Source organism: Elephantulus edwardii, unplaced genomic scaffold (assembly GCF_000299155.1).
Source record: "Elephantulus edwardii isolate Elephantulus edwardi_28Jun2011 unplaced genomic scaffold, EleEdw1.0 scaffold00008, whole genome shotgun sequence".
Classification (NCBI taxonomy): Eukaryota; Metazoa; Chordata; class Mammalia; order Macroscelidea; family Macroscelididae; genus Elephantulus; species Elephantulus edwardii.
The window spans coordinates 8,793,893-8,813,058 of NW_006399758.1; the positions used below are offsets into that span (position 1 = coordinate 8,793,893).

At 38.1% G+C, this 19,166-nt stretch overlaps 1 protein-coding gene across 1 annotated transcript in view; it reads left to right on the plus strand.

The window, feature by feature from the left end:
- Positions 1 to 19,166, plus strand: part of MCMDC2 (minichromosome maintenance domain containing 2) — a 53,380-nt gene that overhangs the window by 22,985 nt on the left and 11,229 nt on the right. Inside the window, exons 10-11 of the mRNA XM_006880440.1 lie at positions 13,951 to 14,117; positions 15,123 to 15,302. Coding sequence (XP_006880502.1) covers positions 13,951 to 14,117; positions 15,123 to 15,302 — 347 coding nt within the window. The remainder of the gene's footprint in view (positions 1 to 13,950; positions 14,118 to 15,122; positions 15,303 to 19,166) is intronic.

Sequence of the window (19,166 nt, forward strand, 5' to 3'; positions counted from 1 at the left end):
TCATGCTTGGGAGGGTGGAGGGACAGCACAGGAGAGGAAGGCCCTCTATGAGGTGGATTGATTCAGTGACTGGGATAATTGGGATGTGAGTGTCAGAGACAGCGCCAGTGGCACAGGACAGAGTGGAGTTTAGGGCTGTTGTACATAGGGTCTCTATGAGTCGCAGGCGACTCGATGGCACATAACAACAACATACATTCCTCTAGTCTGAAAGAATTTCCATATGTAGTAGACACATTCAGTGATCATTTTCCACACTGACACAATTTCAATTCAGTGTATAGTGCAGTGGTATAGTGCATGTGTGTTGGGCTGCAAACCAGAAGACTGATGGTTGGAAATCACCACCTAGTCTATGGGAGAAAGATGGGTGCTCTCCTCCCATTAAGTTTTACAGCCTTGGAAACTGATAGAAGGTTGCCATGAGTTAGAATAATTTCCGCAGGGGATAAGACCTCTTATCCCTAAGAGTTCTCATTGTTGGTTCTAAACAAATTTGTTTCCCATGCTAAGAGATGGCAATAGTGTCCTAAGAAACCCAAATGACCTAAAAACTTTATCATATTTTCCAACCATTTAAGCTGAAGTGGTGAAAGGAAAGAGAAAAACTGAGTTAACCCATAATTCCTTTTCCTTTTAGGCCTTCCTTAACATATCAATAAGCTAGTGATACATAGAAAATGTTGGTTGAATATATACCAAATAAGAAATAAATTAAAAAGTTCGGTACATTATTTATACTGTTCAAGCTAAACAATTCATTTGTATGTTTGTGCTACAAAATTCAAGTAAATCTGAATATTCATTCAATGCTCATATATTTTCATTTACTATGAGCATGATATAAAGATGAATGGTAGAAGTAATGCTAATGTTATATTTTCAGTTTTTCTTTATTTGAATGATGATTGCCCCTACTACTTTTTATGAGTAATGAAATATTTTTAAAAGAAAGCATTTTCTACATTAGTATTTCTACTAGTTAGTATTTTACCCAGCTTCCCTCCACTTTTTAAAAGAAGTTTTTGCTTTTTTTTATGGTGAGAAAAATTTATTACATTTAGAATTAGCCTGCTGGAATCAGTTTAGATGATCCCAATTTTGTTGGCAACATCCAAAGCATCATAATCAGGAGCAAGTCGAACATAGGCCTTCTTCTCTCCATCAGGCCTAATCAAAGTGTTGACCTTAGCCACATCAATGTCATAGAGCTTCTTTACAGCTTGTTTAATTTGGTGCTTGTTGGCCTTGACATCCACAATGAACACAAGTGTGTTATCTTCTGTCTTCTTCATAGCTGACTCAGTGGTCAGGGGAAATTTGCTGATGGCATAGTGGTCAAGCTTGTTTCTCCTGGGAGCGCTCTTCCGGGGGTATTTGGGCTGCTGTCGGAGTCTCAGCATCTTAGGCCGCCGGAACGTGGGTGACGTGTGGATCTTCTTTTTTTTTTGGCTGTGGACGCCCTTCAGGACTGCCTTCTTGGCCTTCAATGCCTTTGCTTTGGCTTCAGTTTTGGGAGGGGCAGGGGCTTCCTTCTTCGCTTTTGGCACCATCTTTGTAGAAAAGCTAAAGAAGTTTTAATGTTTTTATTTTTAACTGAGTACTTCAAATTAGGTAGTTGGTCCTTACTACTGGAGTGACAAAAATTTTAAAGACTGATACCCACAACTTCCACAACTAACGTCTACGACCCTGAGACCAGCAGACCAAAACTGTGCGCAGTCACCGCTGTTGACTACTGTGATAGGGAGCACAACAGAAGATCCCTGAAAAATGGGTGAAAAATGTGGAAAAATAATAAAAATTTAGGCTTACGTGTCTTACAGAAACTGACAGAACACTGAAGATATGTCCTTTAATCACCTATCAACTAAAACTCACTTCATGGCTCAACTTTCAACCAAGCAAAAAACAGGTCTATAAAGTGAACAAAGATAAGAAATGGTGGAGTAAAAGTGATGAACAGAAGATAGAAAGAGTAGCTCAAGAAGACAAAGCAAAGAATACTGAAATGTGCAAAGAGCTGAAGTTAGATAACTAAAGGAAAGAACTCATCTGACATTGTCTAAAGTAAAAAAACAAAACAAAACAAAAAAACAACCACACACACGCACACAACAAACCAAAAGTCAGTCCTCAGGTTGCAGTACTGAATGATGCTATGAACAAAATCTTGAATGATCCAGGAACCAGCAAAAAACGGAAGAAATACACACAAAGTCACTGTACCAAAAAAGAATTGGCTGGCACGGAATCATTTCAGGAAGTAATGCGCAATCATAGCCAGTGTTAATGAAGGAAGAAGACCAAAAATTTTGGAAAACGGTTACCTGGCCAGCTGACTAGAAGAAATCTCTATTTGTTCCTGTTCCCAAAAAGTGATCCAACATAATGTGGAAATTATCAAACAATATCATTAATTTCACACTCAAGTAAAATCTTCTTGAAGATTATATGAAAACCAGTAGAACGGTACAGCAACAAGGAACAGTCAGAAATTAAATTCAATTCAGTTAGAGACTATGCACCAGAAATATTTATTATTGTTGATGTCATATGGATCTTGGCTGAAAATAGAGAATGACCAAAGAATGTTTATTTGTGTGTTACTGATTATGCAAAAGCATTTTACTTTGTTGATCATAACATACTATGGCTAACATTGAGAAGAATGGGAATCCCTTAAACTTAATTGTGCTCATATGAAACCTATATCTAGATCAAGAACTGTTACCCTAAAAGTCAGCTGTAGACCAAGAACAGAACTAAGGTACACCATGTGGTTTAAAATCAAGAAATTGTGCATCAGAGCTGTATCTTTTCTCCATATATTCTGAGCAAATCACTCAAGAAGGTAGACTTTATAAAGAAAAATACAGCATCAGGATCGGAGAAGACTTGTCAACAACTTGTATTATGCAGATGACACAACCTTGCTTGCTGAAAGAAAGGAGGACTTGAAGCACTAGCTGCAAAAGATCAAAGACTACAGGCTTCAACATCTCACCATCAAAAAACACAAAAATCCTCCTGGATCAATAGCTGTGGTGTCAGAAACTCTAAAAATTGGCTTTTCTAGCCATTACATTAGCCCCAATTGAGGAGGGCATGGTCTCTACCTACCTAACTATGGACACATGGTCTTGCAAATTCATCAATAGACATGGGATGAATATAAGAGACAGAGATAGCTTTCTACTCTGTGAGGTACCCTGATGACGGTTGTGGAGAAAGGGTTCAGATTGTAGCCCTGATATAAAGATAAAGAGATTGTGACACTGTTGTGAAGAGACTGTGGCAAGAAACAACCAGAGGAACTCTTATTTGTGCTACACTTAAAGGTTTTGTTTGCTAGATGACTGAGGAAACCAGAGGCTTCTTGCATTTGTCTGCTGAACTGAACCTGAACTTTCATTAATTGGGTAAATGTGCCTTGCATGGTCATTACAACTACTTGCTATGCATCAGAGAACTGGACAATGACTAAGGATTACCAATGAATGATGCCTTTGCACTGTGCTGTTGGAGAAGAGTCTTGAACATACCATGGACCACCAAGAAAACAAATAGGTCTGTCTTGGATAAGGTGAAACCAAGCTTCTCTTTGGAGGCTAGGATTTTGAAGCTCTTTCTGTGGCCAGGAAGGACTGGTCCATGGAGAAGAACATCATGCTCACTAGGGTAGAGAGATAGCACAGGAGAGGAAGACCCCGGATGAGAAGATTGAACCAGTAGGGGTAATGGGAGTAGGTATGTTGGAGTCAGTAAGACTGACTCAGTACAGAGCAGTTTTCAGAACTGATATACATAGGATCTCTATGAGTCAGAGGCAACTCAACAGGACATAACAACAACTTAGGTTGGGATTGCTGGACTAAACCTGGACTTGCACTGGGTGATATTCTTTGCCTTTCCCACTCCCCAACCTATTTCCCTAATAAAACCCACAATTATGAGTAAAGTCTGTGAGTCAACAACAAATACCAGACCTGAATGAGTGGTAAAAAGATATGCAGGAACCAGGGGGGTGGGCAGGGAAGGTGGCATGTCTGACCAAGCAGTTATCTGGTTTTTTGCTATGCTTATTATTGATGAGGATAGTTACCCTTTTTGAAGTGGATAGAAATCAGACTTGGCCCCTCCCACATTATTTTTGCTTCTTTCACAATAGGCAACATTATCATAGATGGAGAAAAGATAAAAAATGTCAATGATTTCAACTTACTGGATCCACAATCAACACCCTTGGTACCAGCTGTTAAACAAATCAAAAGACTTATAGCATTAAGAAGTCAGCTTTCAAGGACCTGTCAAAGGTACAAAGGACCAAAAACAACCCTTGATTTAAGCATGTTGTTGTGGTTTGCTGACAAATCAAACCAACCATAGCTGACCTTCCCCTGGGTTTTTCAGAGGCAGTTAATTGCAAGGGATATTACCTATCCTTTTCCCATAGAGCAGCTGGTAGATTCGATAACCCTCAACAAGATAGACTGACATAGTGATTGTAACAATGGGCTTGAGGACACCAGAGATGATGAGGATGGGATAGGATAGGGCAAGGTTCAGATCCAGTTTTCATAGGGTCTCTGAGTTGCTGTTGAGTTGATTGCACCTAACAACAATTGTTCTAAGTGGTGCAACACTTGTCTGTCAGTTTGCTGTACTACAATCACTTGGGATTTCTGTGATATAAAAATCTTTGCCACTGATGTGTCAGATTCCAAAAGGTTTTCCCATTGTGCATGGGGTTTGGTGGATCTCCCTGATTTACTGCAGACTAAGAAGCAGGTTGGGAAATCTACTTCCTAAATAAAAGGCTTTTGAAAACCCTATGAACGCTAAACGAAGAGGATAGTTATAGTAGTATAGTGGTAAAGCCCAGACTGGAAGTCAGTTGAAATGAGGAAAATCAATAACAAACATCATTTAACAATTGGTACATGGAATATAAATAGATTGTTGGAAAACTGGAAATTGTTAAAAATTAAATGGAACACATGAATGTTAGGTCTGGACAGAGGAGCCAAGGGGGAGAATGAAGAATTCAAATGCTAATAAAAAGAGTGAATGGCCTTGTCTGCCTAGCAGAACTAACAGATGAACCATAAATCACAATGGAATGTCTCTCCCTAAAGACTCTGTTATAAAAACCCTCCCCAATAAGTTCACAGTGTGACTTCCCCATTCTGCATCTTCAGAATGAGGAACCTCACCCAGGAGCTCCCCTATTAGCCTCCTCCCCCCTTTAATAAAGCTACATTAAGCTTTCTCTTGTCCTCTCTGATTCCTTCCCAAGTCCACTAACTTAACAATGAATATCGACTTGCTAGGCATTAGTGAGATGTAATGAACCAGCTATGACCACTTTGAATCAGATAATCATATGTTATACTATGCAGGGAATAAACAGGAAGAATGGTGTTGCATTCATAGTCAAAAAGTCAATTTCAAGTTCTATCTTGAAATACAAGATAAGGTAATATCCATACAGAAGACCCGTGAACATGACTATCATTCAAGTATATGCTAGTGCCAAAGAGGAAGAAATTGAAAATTTTTACTAAATTTTGCAGTCTGAAATAGAACATGCAATCAGGATGCATTAATGATAATTGATGACTGGAATGCAAAAGTAGGAAATAGTGAAGAAGGAACAGTTGTTAGCAAATATGGGCTTGGCGATAGGAGTGAAGCTGGAAATAGAATGACTGAATTTTATATATACAATGATTTATTAATTGCAAGTACTTTTTTCTAAAAAACACAAAAGATGACTTTAAAAGTACATTTTACCTGATGGGCTGCATAGGAATCAGACTGACTACATCTGTGGAAGAAATCATTGGAGAAACTCGTATCAGCAGTGAAAACTAGGCCTTGGGCAGACTGTGGGTCAGATCATCAATTACTCTTGTGAAAGTTCAAACTGAGGCCAAAGAAAATGAAAATAAGTTCACAGGAACCAATATATGATCTTGAATCATTTCCATTGGAATTTCATGATCATCTAAAGCATAGGTTTGATAGAAAACCAGATGAGTTGTAAGATGATATAAAGAATATCATTCATGAAGAAAGCAAAAGGTCATTACAAAATGGAGGAGAAAGAAAAAGTCAAACTGGACGTCAGAAGAGACTCTAAAGATTGCACTTGAAGATCAAGAAGTCAAATTAAAGGAAAACATGGCGAAGTGAAAGAACTGAACAGACGATTTCAAAGGGCAGCTTGGAAGGACAAGGCAAAGTATTATAATGGAATGTGCAGAGAGCTGAAATTGGAGAATAAAAAGGGAAGAACTCACTCTGCATATCTCAAGATGAAAGAACTGAAAAACAAATTGAAGTCTCATGTCGCAATGTTGAAAGATACTATGACAATATATTGAATGACCCAGAAAACATAAAAAAAAGATGGAGGGAATACACAGTCACTGTACCAGAAAGAACTGATTGACACTGAAAAATTTCAGGAAGTACATATGAACAGGAGCCAATGTTAATGAAAGAGCAAGTGGGAACTTCATTGAAGGCAATGGCAAAAAATAAGGGCCCAAGAATTGATAGGATACCAGTTGACTTGTTTCAATTAACAGATGCAGCCTTGGATGTACTCAGTAGTCTATGCCAGGAAATTTGGAAGATGGCTGGCAGGCCAACGGATTGGAAGAGGTCTATATTTGTTCCTATTCCCAAGAAGGGTGATCCAACTGAATGTGGAAATTATTGAACAACATCATTGATATCATATGCAAGCAAAATATTGCTGAAGATCATTAAAAATGGCTGGAACAGGACATAGATAGGTAATCGCCAGAATTTCAAGTAGGATTTAGAAGAGGCCATGGCACCAGGGATATCATTGCTGATGTCAGATGGATTCTGGCTGAAAGTAAGAAATACCAGAAGAATCTCTATTTGTGCTTTGTTGACTATGGTTTGACTGTGTGGATCATGACATTGAGAAGAAAGGGAATCCCAAAGTACTTGATTGTGCTCATAAGGAGCAGGAGGCTGTTGTGCGAACAGAGCTAGGGAGCACTGAATGGTTTGGAATTGAGAAGGGAATGCGTCAGGGTTTTAGTCTATCTCCATACCTGTTCAACCTACATGCTGAGCAAATTATCCAAGAAGCTGGACTCTATGAAGAGGAATGTGGCATCAGGATTGGAGGGAGACTCGTTAATAATCTGTATTATGCAGCTGACACAACCTAACTTTATGAAAGTGAGGAGGACTTGAAGCACTTGTTTCAGGAGATCAAGGAATGCAGCCTTTCAGTATGGACTGCATCTCAATATCAAGAAACCAAGATTCTTACCACTGGACCAATAGGCAATGTCATGATGGATGGGGAGGAGATTGAAACTGTCAATAGGTTCATCTTTCTAGGATCCACAATTAACATCTTTGGTACAAACAGTCAGGAAATAAGAAGCATTGCCATGGGAAAATCTGTAGTTAAGGACCTTTCCAAATTATTGAGGAGTATTGATGTCAGTTTGAGGACTAAGGTGCATCTGATTCAGGCCATAGTCTTTCCGATTACTAGCTATGCATCTGAGACCTGTACAGTGAATAAGAATGACAGAAAAAGAATTGATGCCTTTGAGCTGTCATGTTGAAGAAGAGCACTGAACATTCCATGGATGGCCAAGAGGACAAACAGCTATGTCTTATAGAAGGTGCAGCTGGAATGCTCTATGGAGGCAAGAATGATGAGGCTTTACCTCATATACTTTGGACATGTTGCTGGAGGATCTATTCCTTGGAAAGGAACTTGATCTTGTGAAGAGTGGAGGGAAGGCAAAGGAGAGGAAGACCCTCAACCAGGTGGATTGACAGGGTGACTACTGCACAGGACTGAGTTCAGATCTTTTGCTCATAGGGTCGTTGTGAGTTGTACTTGACTTGCTGGCACCTAACAACAATAACAATAGGGTAAACAATAACACTGAAGGGGTACCCACTCTTTAAAATAATCAACTATAGGCAATCAAAAAGGTAGCATTTGGCCAGGTGAGAAGTGGTAAGATAGAAGTATTAATGGAAATGAAAATGACAGTGAGGAAGCTGAACTAGTGTGGTTCCATTGTGGGTAATGTAATTCATGTCATAAAACAAAAAGCTGTAAGAAAAGTTTAATGGAAAACCATTTTGTTCTGTAAATTTTCACTCAAATCACAGCAATTAAAATAAAAGCATGGAAAATTCTTTTAGTCTTTCTCCATTGAGAATGATGTTGGCTCTTAGTTTTGCATATATACTTTTCACTATGTTGAGAAAATTCCTTTCTATTCCTATTTTACTGAGTGTATCAGGAAGTGGTGTTGGATTTTGTCAAATGCCTTTTTTGCATCAATTGTTAAAATCCCATGGCTCTTGTTATTTGCTTTATTAATGTGGTGAATTATGTTGTTTTCTTTTGTTGAACCATCCTTGTATACTTTGTATATGAATCTCACTTGGTCATGATGAATTTTTTTATGTGCTTCTGTATTCAATTAGCTAGGATTTTTTTAAGGATTTTGGCACCTATATTCATGAGAGATACTAATTTGTCTGTAGTTTTCTTTCTTGGTAATACCTTTCCCTGGTTTTAGTATTAGGGTTATGTTTGCTTCATAAAATCACTCTTCAAATGTTCCTTCTTTTACTTCAGGTAAAAGTGGTGATAGATCTTCTCTGAATATTTGGTAGACTTCAACCGTGGAGCCCTCTGTTCCAGGATTTTACTTATAGGGAAGTCATTTTATGATCTGTTCAACTTTTTATTTTGTGACTGGTCTGTTCAAGTGTTCTGTATATGTCTGTGTCAATCTAGATAGGACATGAGTTTCAAGGAATTTGTTCATTTCCAAAGTAATGAAGAGCAATGGTATCTCTCTGGAGACTAAGGTGTGTCTGATACAGTAGGTCATGGTCTTTGCAATCATTTGTTATGCATCAGAGAGTTGGACAATGACTAAGGAGGATAGAAGTAGTATTGATGCCTTTGAGTGGTGGTGCTTGAGAAGAGTATCGAGGGTACCATGGACTGCTAGGAAAACAAACAGATTCATCCTGGAAAGGGTAAAACCGGGTGGCTTCTTGGAGGCAAAGATTCTGAGGCTCCGTCTAACATACTCTGGACATGTTGTAAGGAGAGACTCGGTCCTTGGAGAGGGACATCATGCTTGGGAGGGTGGAGGGACAGCGCAGGAGGAAAGGGCTCTCTATGAGGTGGGTTGATTCAGTGACTGGTGTAATCAGGATGGGAGTGTCAGAGACAGTATGATTGGCACAGGACAGAGCAGAGTTTAGGGCTGTTGTACATAGGGTCGCTATGAGTCACAAGTGACTTGGCTGCACATATCAACAACAACAACAACATAACTTTTCACAGTACTCTAATATTATCTATTTAATTTCATCTGTTTCTGTTGTGATGTCACCTCTATCATTTCTTTATTATCTGTGTCTTTTTTCCTTTTATTAAGTTTGCAAGTGGTGGGTCAATTTTGATAGCCCTTTCAAAAAACCAGCTCCTGGTCTTATTGATGGTTTCAATTGTTTTTCTCTATCTCATTGATTTTAGCTCTTGTCCTTATAATTTCCTTTCTTCTAGAGGCTGTAGGATTAGATTGTTGTTCTTTTTCTGTTTGATGAAGGTGTTGAGTTAGAGCATTTATTTTTCATCTTTCTTCCTTTTTTTATGTGTGCCTATTGCTGTGAACTACACCCTGAGGACTGCCTTAGGTGCTTCACAGAGGTTTTGGTATGTTGTATTTTTATTTTCATTTATTTTAAGAAACTTTTAAATTTCATTCTTTATATCTTTTATAACCCAATTGTGTTCTAGCAGAGAGTTATATAGTTTCCACATGGGTGGTTTTGTAAGCTTTACTCTCCTGTGGTCAATTTCTAGTTTTATGGCATTGTGGTCTGAAAAGATACTTTGTTTTTTAATTTATTGAGGCTTCCTTTGTGTCCTAATATGTAAGTGATTCTGGAGAATGTCTCATGTGCACTTGAGAAGAAAGAGAATTAATTTTTAGGTGGATGCAGTATCTTGAATACATCCACAAGGTTGAGTTGCTGATTGTATAGATTAGATCTTCTGCATCTTTGTTAAGTTTCCTTTAAGTTGATCTATCCTTTGGTGATGGTGATCTGATAAAGTCTCCTACCACTATTAAGGTGCTTCTTTTTTTTTCTTCAATTCTGTTAACCATTGTTTTATGTATTTTGCAAGTGTAGTGTGGTGCATAAATGTTGACCAAAGCTATGTCTTTCTGTTCTATTGTGCCTTTAATCAATATGTAATGCCCTTCCTTATCTTTTATGGTGGTTTTCATTCTGAAGTCTATTTTATCAGAGATTAGTATTTCTTTTTTGTGATTGCCATTTGCTTGGTATATTTTTTCCAGCCTTTGATTTTGAGTTTGTCTTTCCATTTTCTTGATGTGCCTATTAATGGGCTTTTTTTTTATCCATTTTGCTACTTTTTTTCTCTCAATCAGTGAATTTAGTCCATTCACATTAAATGTGATCATTTTCAAGCCAGGTTTTACAGTTGCAATTTTGCTGTGTTTCTTTTTCTGTTGTTTCTGGTTATTATGATCTATCCACTTTCCTTTGGCATCTCCATGTGAGTAACTTCACTTAAAATTTCTTGTAGTTTGAAAAAAAAATTCTTGTAGTTTGATCTTGTTTTCACAAATTCCTTAAGTTTCTTCTTTTCTGCAAAGATTCTAATTTCTCCTTCATATTTGATAGAGAGCTTTGCTAGGTATAGGATCATCAGCTGGCAATTGCTTTCTTTAAACTTTCTGTATATGGCATCCCATTGTCTTCTAACTCACACGATTTCCACTGAGGAATCAGAGCTTAATCTCTTTGTAGGTGACTCTTTGTTTTTCTCACATTGCTTTTAATATTCTATCATGATCTTTTAATTTGGAGAATTTTACTATTATATGTCTTGATGTTTTCTATTTAGATCTTGTCTATTTTGTGTTCGCTGTGCTTCTAAATGTGGATTACCCCATTCTTCAATATATCTGGGAAGTTTTCTTTTAGTACTTCTTCCACTATTTTCTCAGTGACTTTCCTGTCACTCTCATGTTCTGGATTTTCAATCATACGTATATTGTTTCTTTTGATGCCATCTCATAAGATTCTAATGGTTTTTTCACTTTCTTTACATCTCATCTCTGATTTTTCTTCTGTTTCCAGTGAGGCTTTTGTCTTCCATCTCACTGACTCTCTGTTCCATCTCTTCAGTTCTACTTTTTTTGTCCCGCCACCATGTCAGACACTTTTACAAGTTTGGTCTAAAAATATTCTGGATTCTGGATTCTGGATTCCATTTTCATGTTTTTCTGTTAATTCCAGTATTGTGATGGCTATATCCTCTCTGTCTTGTGATGATTTTTTAAGTGCTTGTACCTCTTTTTCTATACCATCAATTCTCTCTTCCATATTTTTTATTTTCTTCCATAGCTGTTCAAAGTGTTCCTCATCAATGTATTTCTTCTGGATCACCATATGTGGGGTATTTTCTCTCTTGATGGCTTCCATTGCTTCCTCCATCATTTTCATCTTCTTCTATAGCTGTTCAAATAACTCCACATCAACATATTTTTACTGCTTCTCTCTATCTGTTGTATTCATTGGGTCTTCTTTATTAGGAGAAGAGTTATTCTTTCATGATGACTGGGGAAGACTATTGTTTTCTTGACTTTGTATGTATCTTTTCTTAATGGATGTTAGATTGTAACTATATGTCTCAGGGTATAGCAATGTTTTGTGAAGGACCTGTATATTGGTGCTCCTCTCTTGGCTCAAAGTGGGATGATTGTTGCCCCCAGAAACTACACTCCACCCAGCCTTCCACTTGAGCTTAAGAAATCCTATGTAATGTAGCCAGATAGCCATGTTCAAGTCTAAATTACCTGAATGGAAGAACAGAGGAGTGTTTTGCCCTCCAGAAACCATAGTTCCACTCAGCCTCTTCTGCTTGAACTTAAGAAATCCCATGTGATATAGCTAGACAGTATGTTCAAGACCAAAGCACCTGTGATATTGGTGCTCCTGGCAAAGGAAAGAAGGGTGGTAACAGGCATATCTGGTCTCCATGTGGTGGTGGACCAGTCATGCCCTTTCTGTAAGGAGGTAAAATCTTAGAAATAGGGTTGAATCATTAGGCTGAATGCATAAAAGGGATAGAGACAGTATGGAAGAGAGTAAAATATTTCCACTTTTTGGACTTTTGAGTGGATGACTATAAATTCTATTTAATTCAGTTCCATTTAAATGTAAATAATGATCACAAGAAGAACTATTTCTGGGAATAATAATTAAATGATAAATTTTATTTTAAATGTATGTTTAATTTCAGTTCTATTCTGCCCTATTATGTTTCATTCATATTGTTGTTTTGTTGTTATGTGCTGTCAAGTCACTTGTGACTCATAGTGACCCTATGTACAATAGCCCTAAACCCTGCTCTATCCTGTGCCAAGCTTATTGTTTCTGACACACCTACCCCCATTACCCCAGGGACTCAATCAATCCATCTCATTGAGGGTATTCTTTTCTTGTGCTGTCCCTCCACTCTCCTAAGCATGATGTCCCTCTCCAAGGACTGGTCCCTCCTTGCAACATGTCCAGAGTATGTCAGATGAAGTTTCAGAATCATTGCCTCCAAGGAGCAACCTGGTCTCACCCTCTCTAAGACGAACCTATTTGTTCTCCTAGCAGTCCATGATATATTCAACACTCTTCTCCAGCACCACAGCTCAGAGGCATCAATTCTCCTTCTATTATCCCTAATCATTGTCTGGCTTTCCGATGCATAGCAGACACACCTTAGTCTCCAGACTAGTATCATTGCTTTGCAATACTTTGGAGAGGTCTCAGACAGCAGACTCTCCCAATGCAATTTGTATTTTTATTTCCTGGCTGCTGGTGCCAAGAGTGTTAACCGTGGAGCCAAGCAAACTAAAGCTGTCAACAATCTCAATCTCTTCACCATCTTTCATGATGCTGCCAATCGGCCTAGTAGTGAGAATCTTTTTTTCTTGATGTTGAGCTTCAATCCATAATGAAGGCTGCAGTTCTTGACCTTCTGCAGCAGGCATTCCAGGTCCTCCTCAGTTTCAGGAAGCAGAGTTGTGTCATCTGCATAACACAGATTGTTGATGAGTCTACCTCCAATCCTGATGCTATATTCTCCTCATAGAGCCCAACCTCCTGGATAATCTGTTCCGCATATTACAGAAAAGGTAGGGAGGTAGGATACATCCCTGGTATACACCCTTCTCAGTTTTGAACCATGCTATGTCTCCTTGCTCTGTTAGTATTACTCCCAGTATTTCTCTATTACACACTCATATAGTTGTTGTGTGCTATCGAGTCAGAACTGACCCATAGCAAACTCTCTAGTGGGTTTTCAGAGGCAATTAATCACACAGAAGGAGATTGCCTATTGTTTTCCTGCAGAGCAGCTGGCGGATATGAACCTCATACCTTAAGGATTGCAGTATAACTTCTTACTGTTTGTTCTTGTTGTTGGGTGTCATCCAGTATACTCATAGTGACCCTATTAACAACAGACCTGACCTCCTTCCTATCCAGTGCCATCCTCACAATCTCCTATGCACTCTGTCACTATGTTGAAGGTCTTCCTTTCTTTCTCTGACCCTACACCTTTCCAAGAATGCCATCCTCTCCAAAGAAAGGCCTCTCTTAGTAACATCCTTAAAGCATATCAAACTAAGCTTCATCATCTTTGCCTCCAAGGAACACAGCACATTTACCAAGACATACCTGTTCGTTTAGTCTTCATGGAATATTCAATACTCTTCTTCAACTAGACCTATATAATAATATTTGTTATCAATTTGTAGATGTATAAACCAGTATGTTATTTCCCCAAGTAACAATTGGCAATGTCTTCTGGCTTAGTCCTAGAGAGCAGAAGCATCACAGTTTACATTCCAGGAAAGAAGTCTGGGGATGATACAGATCGGCAAATGGCTTTCCCAGTTCAGTGTAGTTTTTGGTCTTTTGTTGATATGGATTCATCACCAAGAAGAAATGTGCAGAAAACAAACACTCTGATTGGTCAGATGGTAAGGTGCATGTTTTGTTAAATGACTTCCCAGAGAACTGGTATTGGTCAAGCTTACACAACATGAAAAATGAAGTTAATGTCACTAAATTGGACACATGCTGCTGTTATTAGGTGCCTTTGAGTTGACCCCAACAAATGGCAATGCTGTGTACAACAGATCAAAGCCTTACCCAATCTGGCCTCATCCTCACAGTCTCAGTTGCACTTAAACCTATTGCTGCGATCACTCTTTCATTCCATTTCATTGAGGGTCTTTTGCACTGACTCTCCACTTTCCCAAGCATGATCTTCTAGAGCCCTCCTGACAACATGCTCAAAGTATATGAAATAAAGACTCACAATATTTCTTTCAAGGAGCATTCTGGCTGTATATCTTCAAAGATACATTTGTTTGTTTGGTATTCCACAGTATCTTGGACATTCTATGCTAATATCACAATTAAAAGAAAAATTTCTTCTTTAGTATTCCTTATTCATTGTCCATTTTTCAGATGCACAGGAAGCAACTGAAATATTATGTGTAGGCATATCTTAGTCTGTAAATTGATATCCTATGGAAAACATTTAAATTGGCATGTTGTATTACATGCTTATTTATGATAACTTTTTAAAATTTATTTATGACAACCATAAAGGGAAAAAAACCCACTATTTCTCATGGAATTTAGTCACATATTTTAGTGTATTTTTTAAAATATTTTTATTAACCTATCTTCTTTCTTAGTCCAGTACTTGTGGTAAATAATCATAGAGGCATTTAAAATTATTAATGTTCTTTATTAATGCAAATAAGTGTCTATTTACTAGAAATTAGTTTTTAATGTAAATGTATAAAGCTATTTAATAAATAATATGTACAAAAATACTTAACAGATATATTTAAAGCTGATTGTCACAAAATTCCTATTATGGAATCACTTATCCACTTTAATAATAACTTATGTTAATTCTAAATTGCTAAAGAAACTAGTTTCTTTGCTTTTGACCTCTTGGTTGTATGTAGGATTGCAGTTTGATTCCAGCTAATCTTATTGAGGCATTTGGATTACTGATTAACTGCAATGATTCATCTCCTTGTCACCCACTTTTCCCGACTGTACACCATACTCTAAAAAAAGCCATTGATCCAGAAGGGCTGCTTTATGTAGCATCTAAACAATTCACAACTGAAGATTTTAAGAAGGTAATTTGAGAAAATTATTACCTAGAATATTTGTGCTAATGTTTATCAGTTTAAATTAGATAGACACAATAAAAGAGGGAGAAGAAAAAAAAAGATTTACTAACACAAACTAGAACATCATTTTGAGCATTCAGTTTTTTAAAATTTAAGATTCTTTTCCCCCTAACTTCCTTCTAGATTTTAATCATACTAAGGGTTTGGGTGAAATATTTACTCACCGTTGGGTGTGAGTTGATGGCCTCCTATTTAAAAACATATTTGGTCAGCAGTATGGGGCTGGAATCCAGGTTGGAGCAGCTGGATTTTGCAGAGGTTTGTTTTGTGGTTCTGGTGAAGATTAAGGTGGAATGTTTACTTGCCATTGGGTTGCTTTTATTCAGCCTCCTGGATGATTTTAATCTATGGCCCTCCAGCCTGGTTTGGTTTTTTTTTTTTGTCAAATATTCTTCTAAGTGGTATAGCACTGGTCTGTCCATTTGCTGTACAGAGGTAATTTGTGGTTGCTGTGATACTAGACACTGTGACACTGGTGTATCAAATGCAATAATGCTTACTCATGGTTACTGGTGTTTGGTGGAGCTCCTCCTCAATTAAAACAAGCTTGGAAGTAGAAGTGGCATCCACTTCTGAAATAGCTTGCCTCCAGAAACTCTAGGAACATGGAGAAACGATGAAAGTTATACAAGTGTTCTGGTCTTTCATTCATAGGGTCACAATAAGTCAACGGCACTTAACAACAACAAAGGTATGTAAATATATATCTAGAAAGAAACTATTCAGAAGTATAATTAACAATTGAGTAAGGAAAATTATATTTTAAAAATTCATTGCCGTTGAGTCAGAACCAATTTATAGCTGAACTTCCATCATATTTCTGAGACTATAAATCAAAGAGGAAGAGATTACCGAACTTTCTCCCTTGAAGCTGGTGATGGATATCTTTCAAACTGCCTTCCTTGAAAAGAAATTGCATGGATGGAAGGTTAAACAGTAGAATGGACTTATATTCATTATCAGCATTGTTTATTCACATAGCTTAGATGAGATTTGGCACATTGGGGTAGTACACCTAGAGACTTCCTATATCTCAGTACCTGCGAAGCAGAATCAGCCTGCTACACAAGCATAATGAGACCAGTGGTGGCTCCAGGTAAGCTCTGGAGCTAAAGAAGTATATTAGAGTTTTCTACTTTAGGCCTAAGTTGTCAGGGTATTTAATAGCTTCCTTCCATGTCATTATGCTGTTGTTATGTACCATCCAGTCAACTCATAGTTAACCCTCCAGAGTTTTGTCAGAATAAAAAAAAATCCACAGGGGAGGAGACTGCCCATATTTCTACCATGGAGCAGCTGGTGTATTTGAACCATAAGCCTTTGGTTTGGCAATGCAGTTCCTTACCACTAGGCTGGCTGTCAAGACTACTGTCAAGGACCTTTCCAAAATACTGAAGAGCAATGATGTCAGTCTTAAGACTAAGGTGCACCTAATTCAGGCCATTTTCCATTTTCATTTCCATTCAGGTCTTTTCAATCACTTGTGACACATCTGAGAGTTAAACAATGAATAAGGATGACAGAAGAACAACTGATGCTTTTGAGTTGTGGTATTGAAAAGCACTGAATATCCCATGGACTGCCACAAGAACAGACAGATATGTGTAGGGAAAGGGTGCAAACAGAGTGCTCCTTGGGAGCAAAGATGGTGAAGTCTCATCTCTCATACTCTGGGCATGTTGCTACGCAAAGCTATTCCTTGGGAAGGGACATCACACTTGGAAAGGTAGAGGGTCAGTTAAAGAGAGGAGGACACCCTCCTCTTGATGAGATGGATTGAAACAGTGATTGCAGCAATGGACTCAATTGTGTCAGAGATGATGAGGATAGCACAGGGTAGGAAAGGAGTCAGGTCTGTTTTTCATAGGGTCACTATAAGTCATACTCGATGGCACTTAACAACAACAGAAACAACCTTCCACATCTGCCTTAATTAGTCATTTGATGTGGGTATTCATAGGAAGGGCTTAACCCCCTAACTTAGGAAAGTTTCTGCAGTTGAGGCAATCCCCGAAGGGGCTGACAGCCATGGTCTACAGCACTTCTAGCAATGGAAGGGCATGTGCTTCCTGAAGGGAGGCTAAGGGTTACTAGCTAGGATGCTATCAATACAATTTAAGAAACAAAATCTGAAGGCTTGTAGGAAATAATAAAGTGTAAGAAGAAAGGGAGCTCTGATAGGTCTGTAATGAACAGGAAACACTGTTAAACCCAAACTCTCCAATGGTTCAAATCCATCAACAACTCTGCAGGAGAAAGATGAGCAATCTCCCATGTGATTCACAGCTTCAGAAAACCACAACACGGTCAACTCTGAGCCAGTTCCTACTCAACAGCAAGGAGAGTAAGAAGGAGAATAAAGAGGGCAAGACACATCAAAGAAACATTCCTTTTCAAAAGTTAAATTTAAAATCCAAGTTAAACTTAAAAATCTTATTGGTTTTTCTGAATGCAGTCTAGTCAACTATGATTTATAGTGACCCTATAAAGAACAGATTCCGCCTATCCTGATCCATCCCCACAATACCTAACATGCTAAAACCCATTGTCACAATCAATATGTCAATCCATCTTCTTGAAGGTCTTCCTCCCTTTTGCTGATCTACTTTCCTAGCGTGATGTCTTTTTCCACAGACTGGCCCCTCCTTATAACATGTCTAAAGATAGTTTCACTATCCTTACCTTTAAGGAACACTCTGTTTGCACTTCCTCTAAGACAGACCTGTTTGTTCTTTTGGTATATTCAGTTTTTTCATATTCTATATAACATACAATATTCTCTAACACCACAATTTAAAGACATCAAAACGTCTTCAGTCAGACTTATTCATTGTCCAATTTTCAGGTGCACAATAAGCAATTGAAAATAATTTGGTTTGCTGTTTAAATTTTTCTTTAGCACGTTGCAAAGTCCTTGGCAACAGATTTTCCTGATGCAACATATCTTAGGATGATTTCTTGACTTTTGCTTCCATAAGTGTTGATTGTGGATCCATGTAAAATTAAATCATTGCCAACTTCAATCTTTTCTCCATTTATCATGATGTTGCCTATTGGTTCAGTGAAGACTTTTGTTTTCTTGATGTTGAGATGTACCTCATGTTGAAGGCTGTAGTCTTTGATCTGCAGTACGTGCTGCAAATCTTCCTGAGTTTCTGCAAGGTTGTGTCATCTGTGTAATGCAGATTGTTGATGATTCTTCCTCCAGCCCTAATGTAAAATAATTCTTTTTATAGTCTTAGTTTCTAGAATTATTTGCTCAGCATACTAAAGAAATATGTATAGAGAAAGGAAACAACTCTGGTGCACATATTTCCTGATTTTAAATCACGCCGTGTTTCCTATTATAAAAATAGCATTATGGTCACCAACTGGGAAAGAAAACCTCAGTGAGGACAGTGTTAACTAATGTGTTGAAGACTTACTCTCGAAAATCTTTCTAGATGTCCAACACTCCTTATAGTAGTTACCACAATGCAAATGCTGAGTGAACTCTTCTTTGGAAGGAAAGCAAGGAAATAAAAAGAGGATGTAGCTGTAGTAAAAGAAGAAGTAGCTGTAGGTGGCCAAGGGGGAAAAGTTGCAAGGAAATAAGCTGCTGACAGAGGTGAAGCTTTCTTGCACTGCAAGTAATGACAGGTTGTTGTTTTGTACCGTATAGTCAGAACCTACCCTTCATTTTCAGAGGCAGTTAATTGCAAGGGAGGAGGCTGCATATCAAGCCATGTGCCTTCAGGATTGCAGCACAGCTTCTTGCCACAAGGCCACCAAAGCTCTCCAATGACAAGATGTTGTCGTTGTTGTTATGTG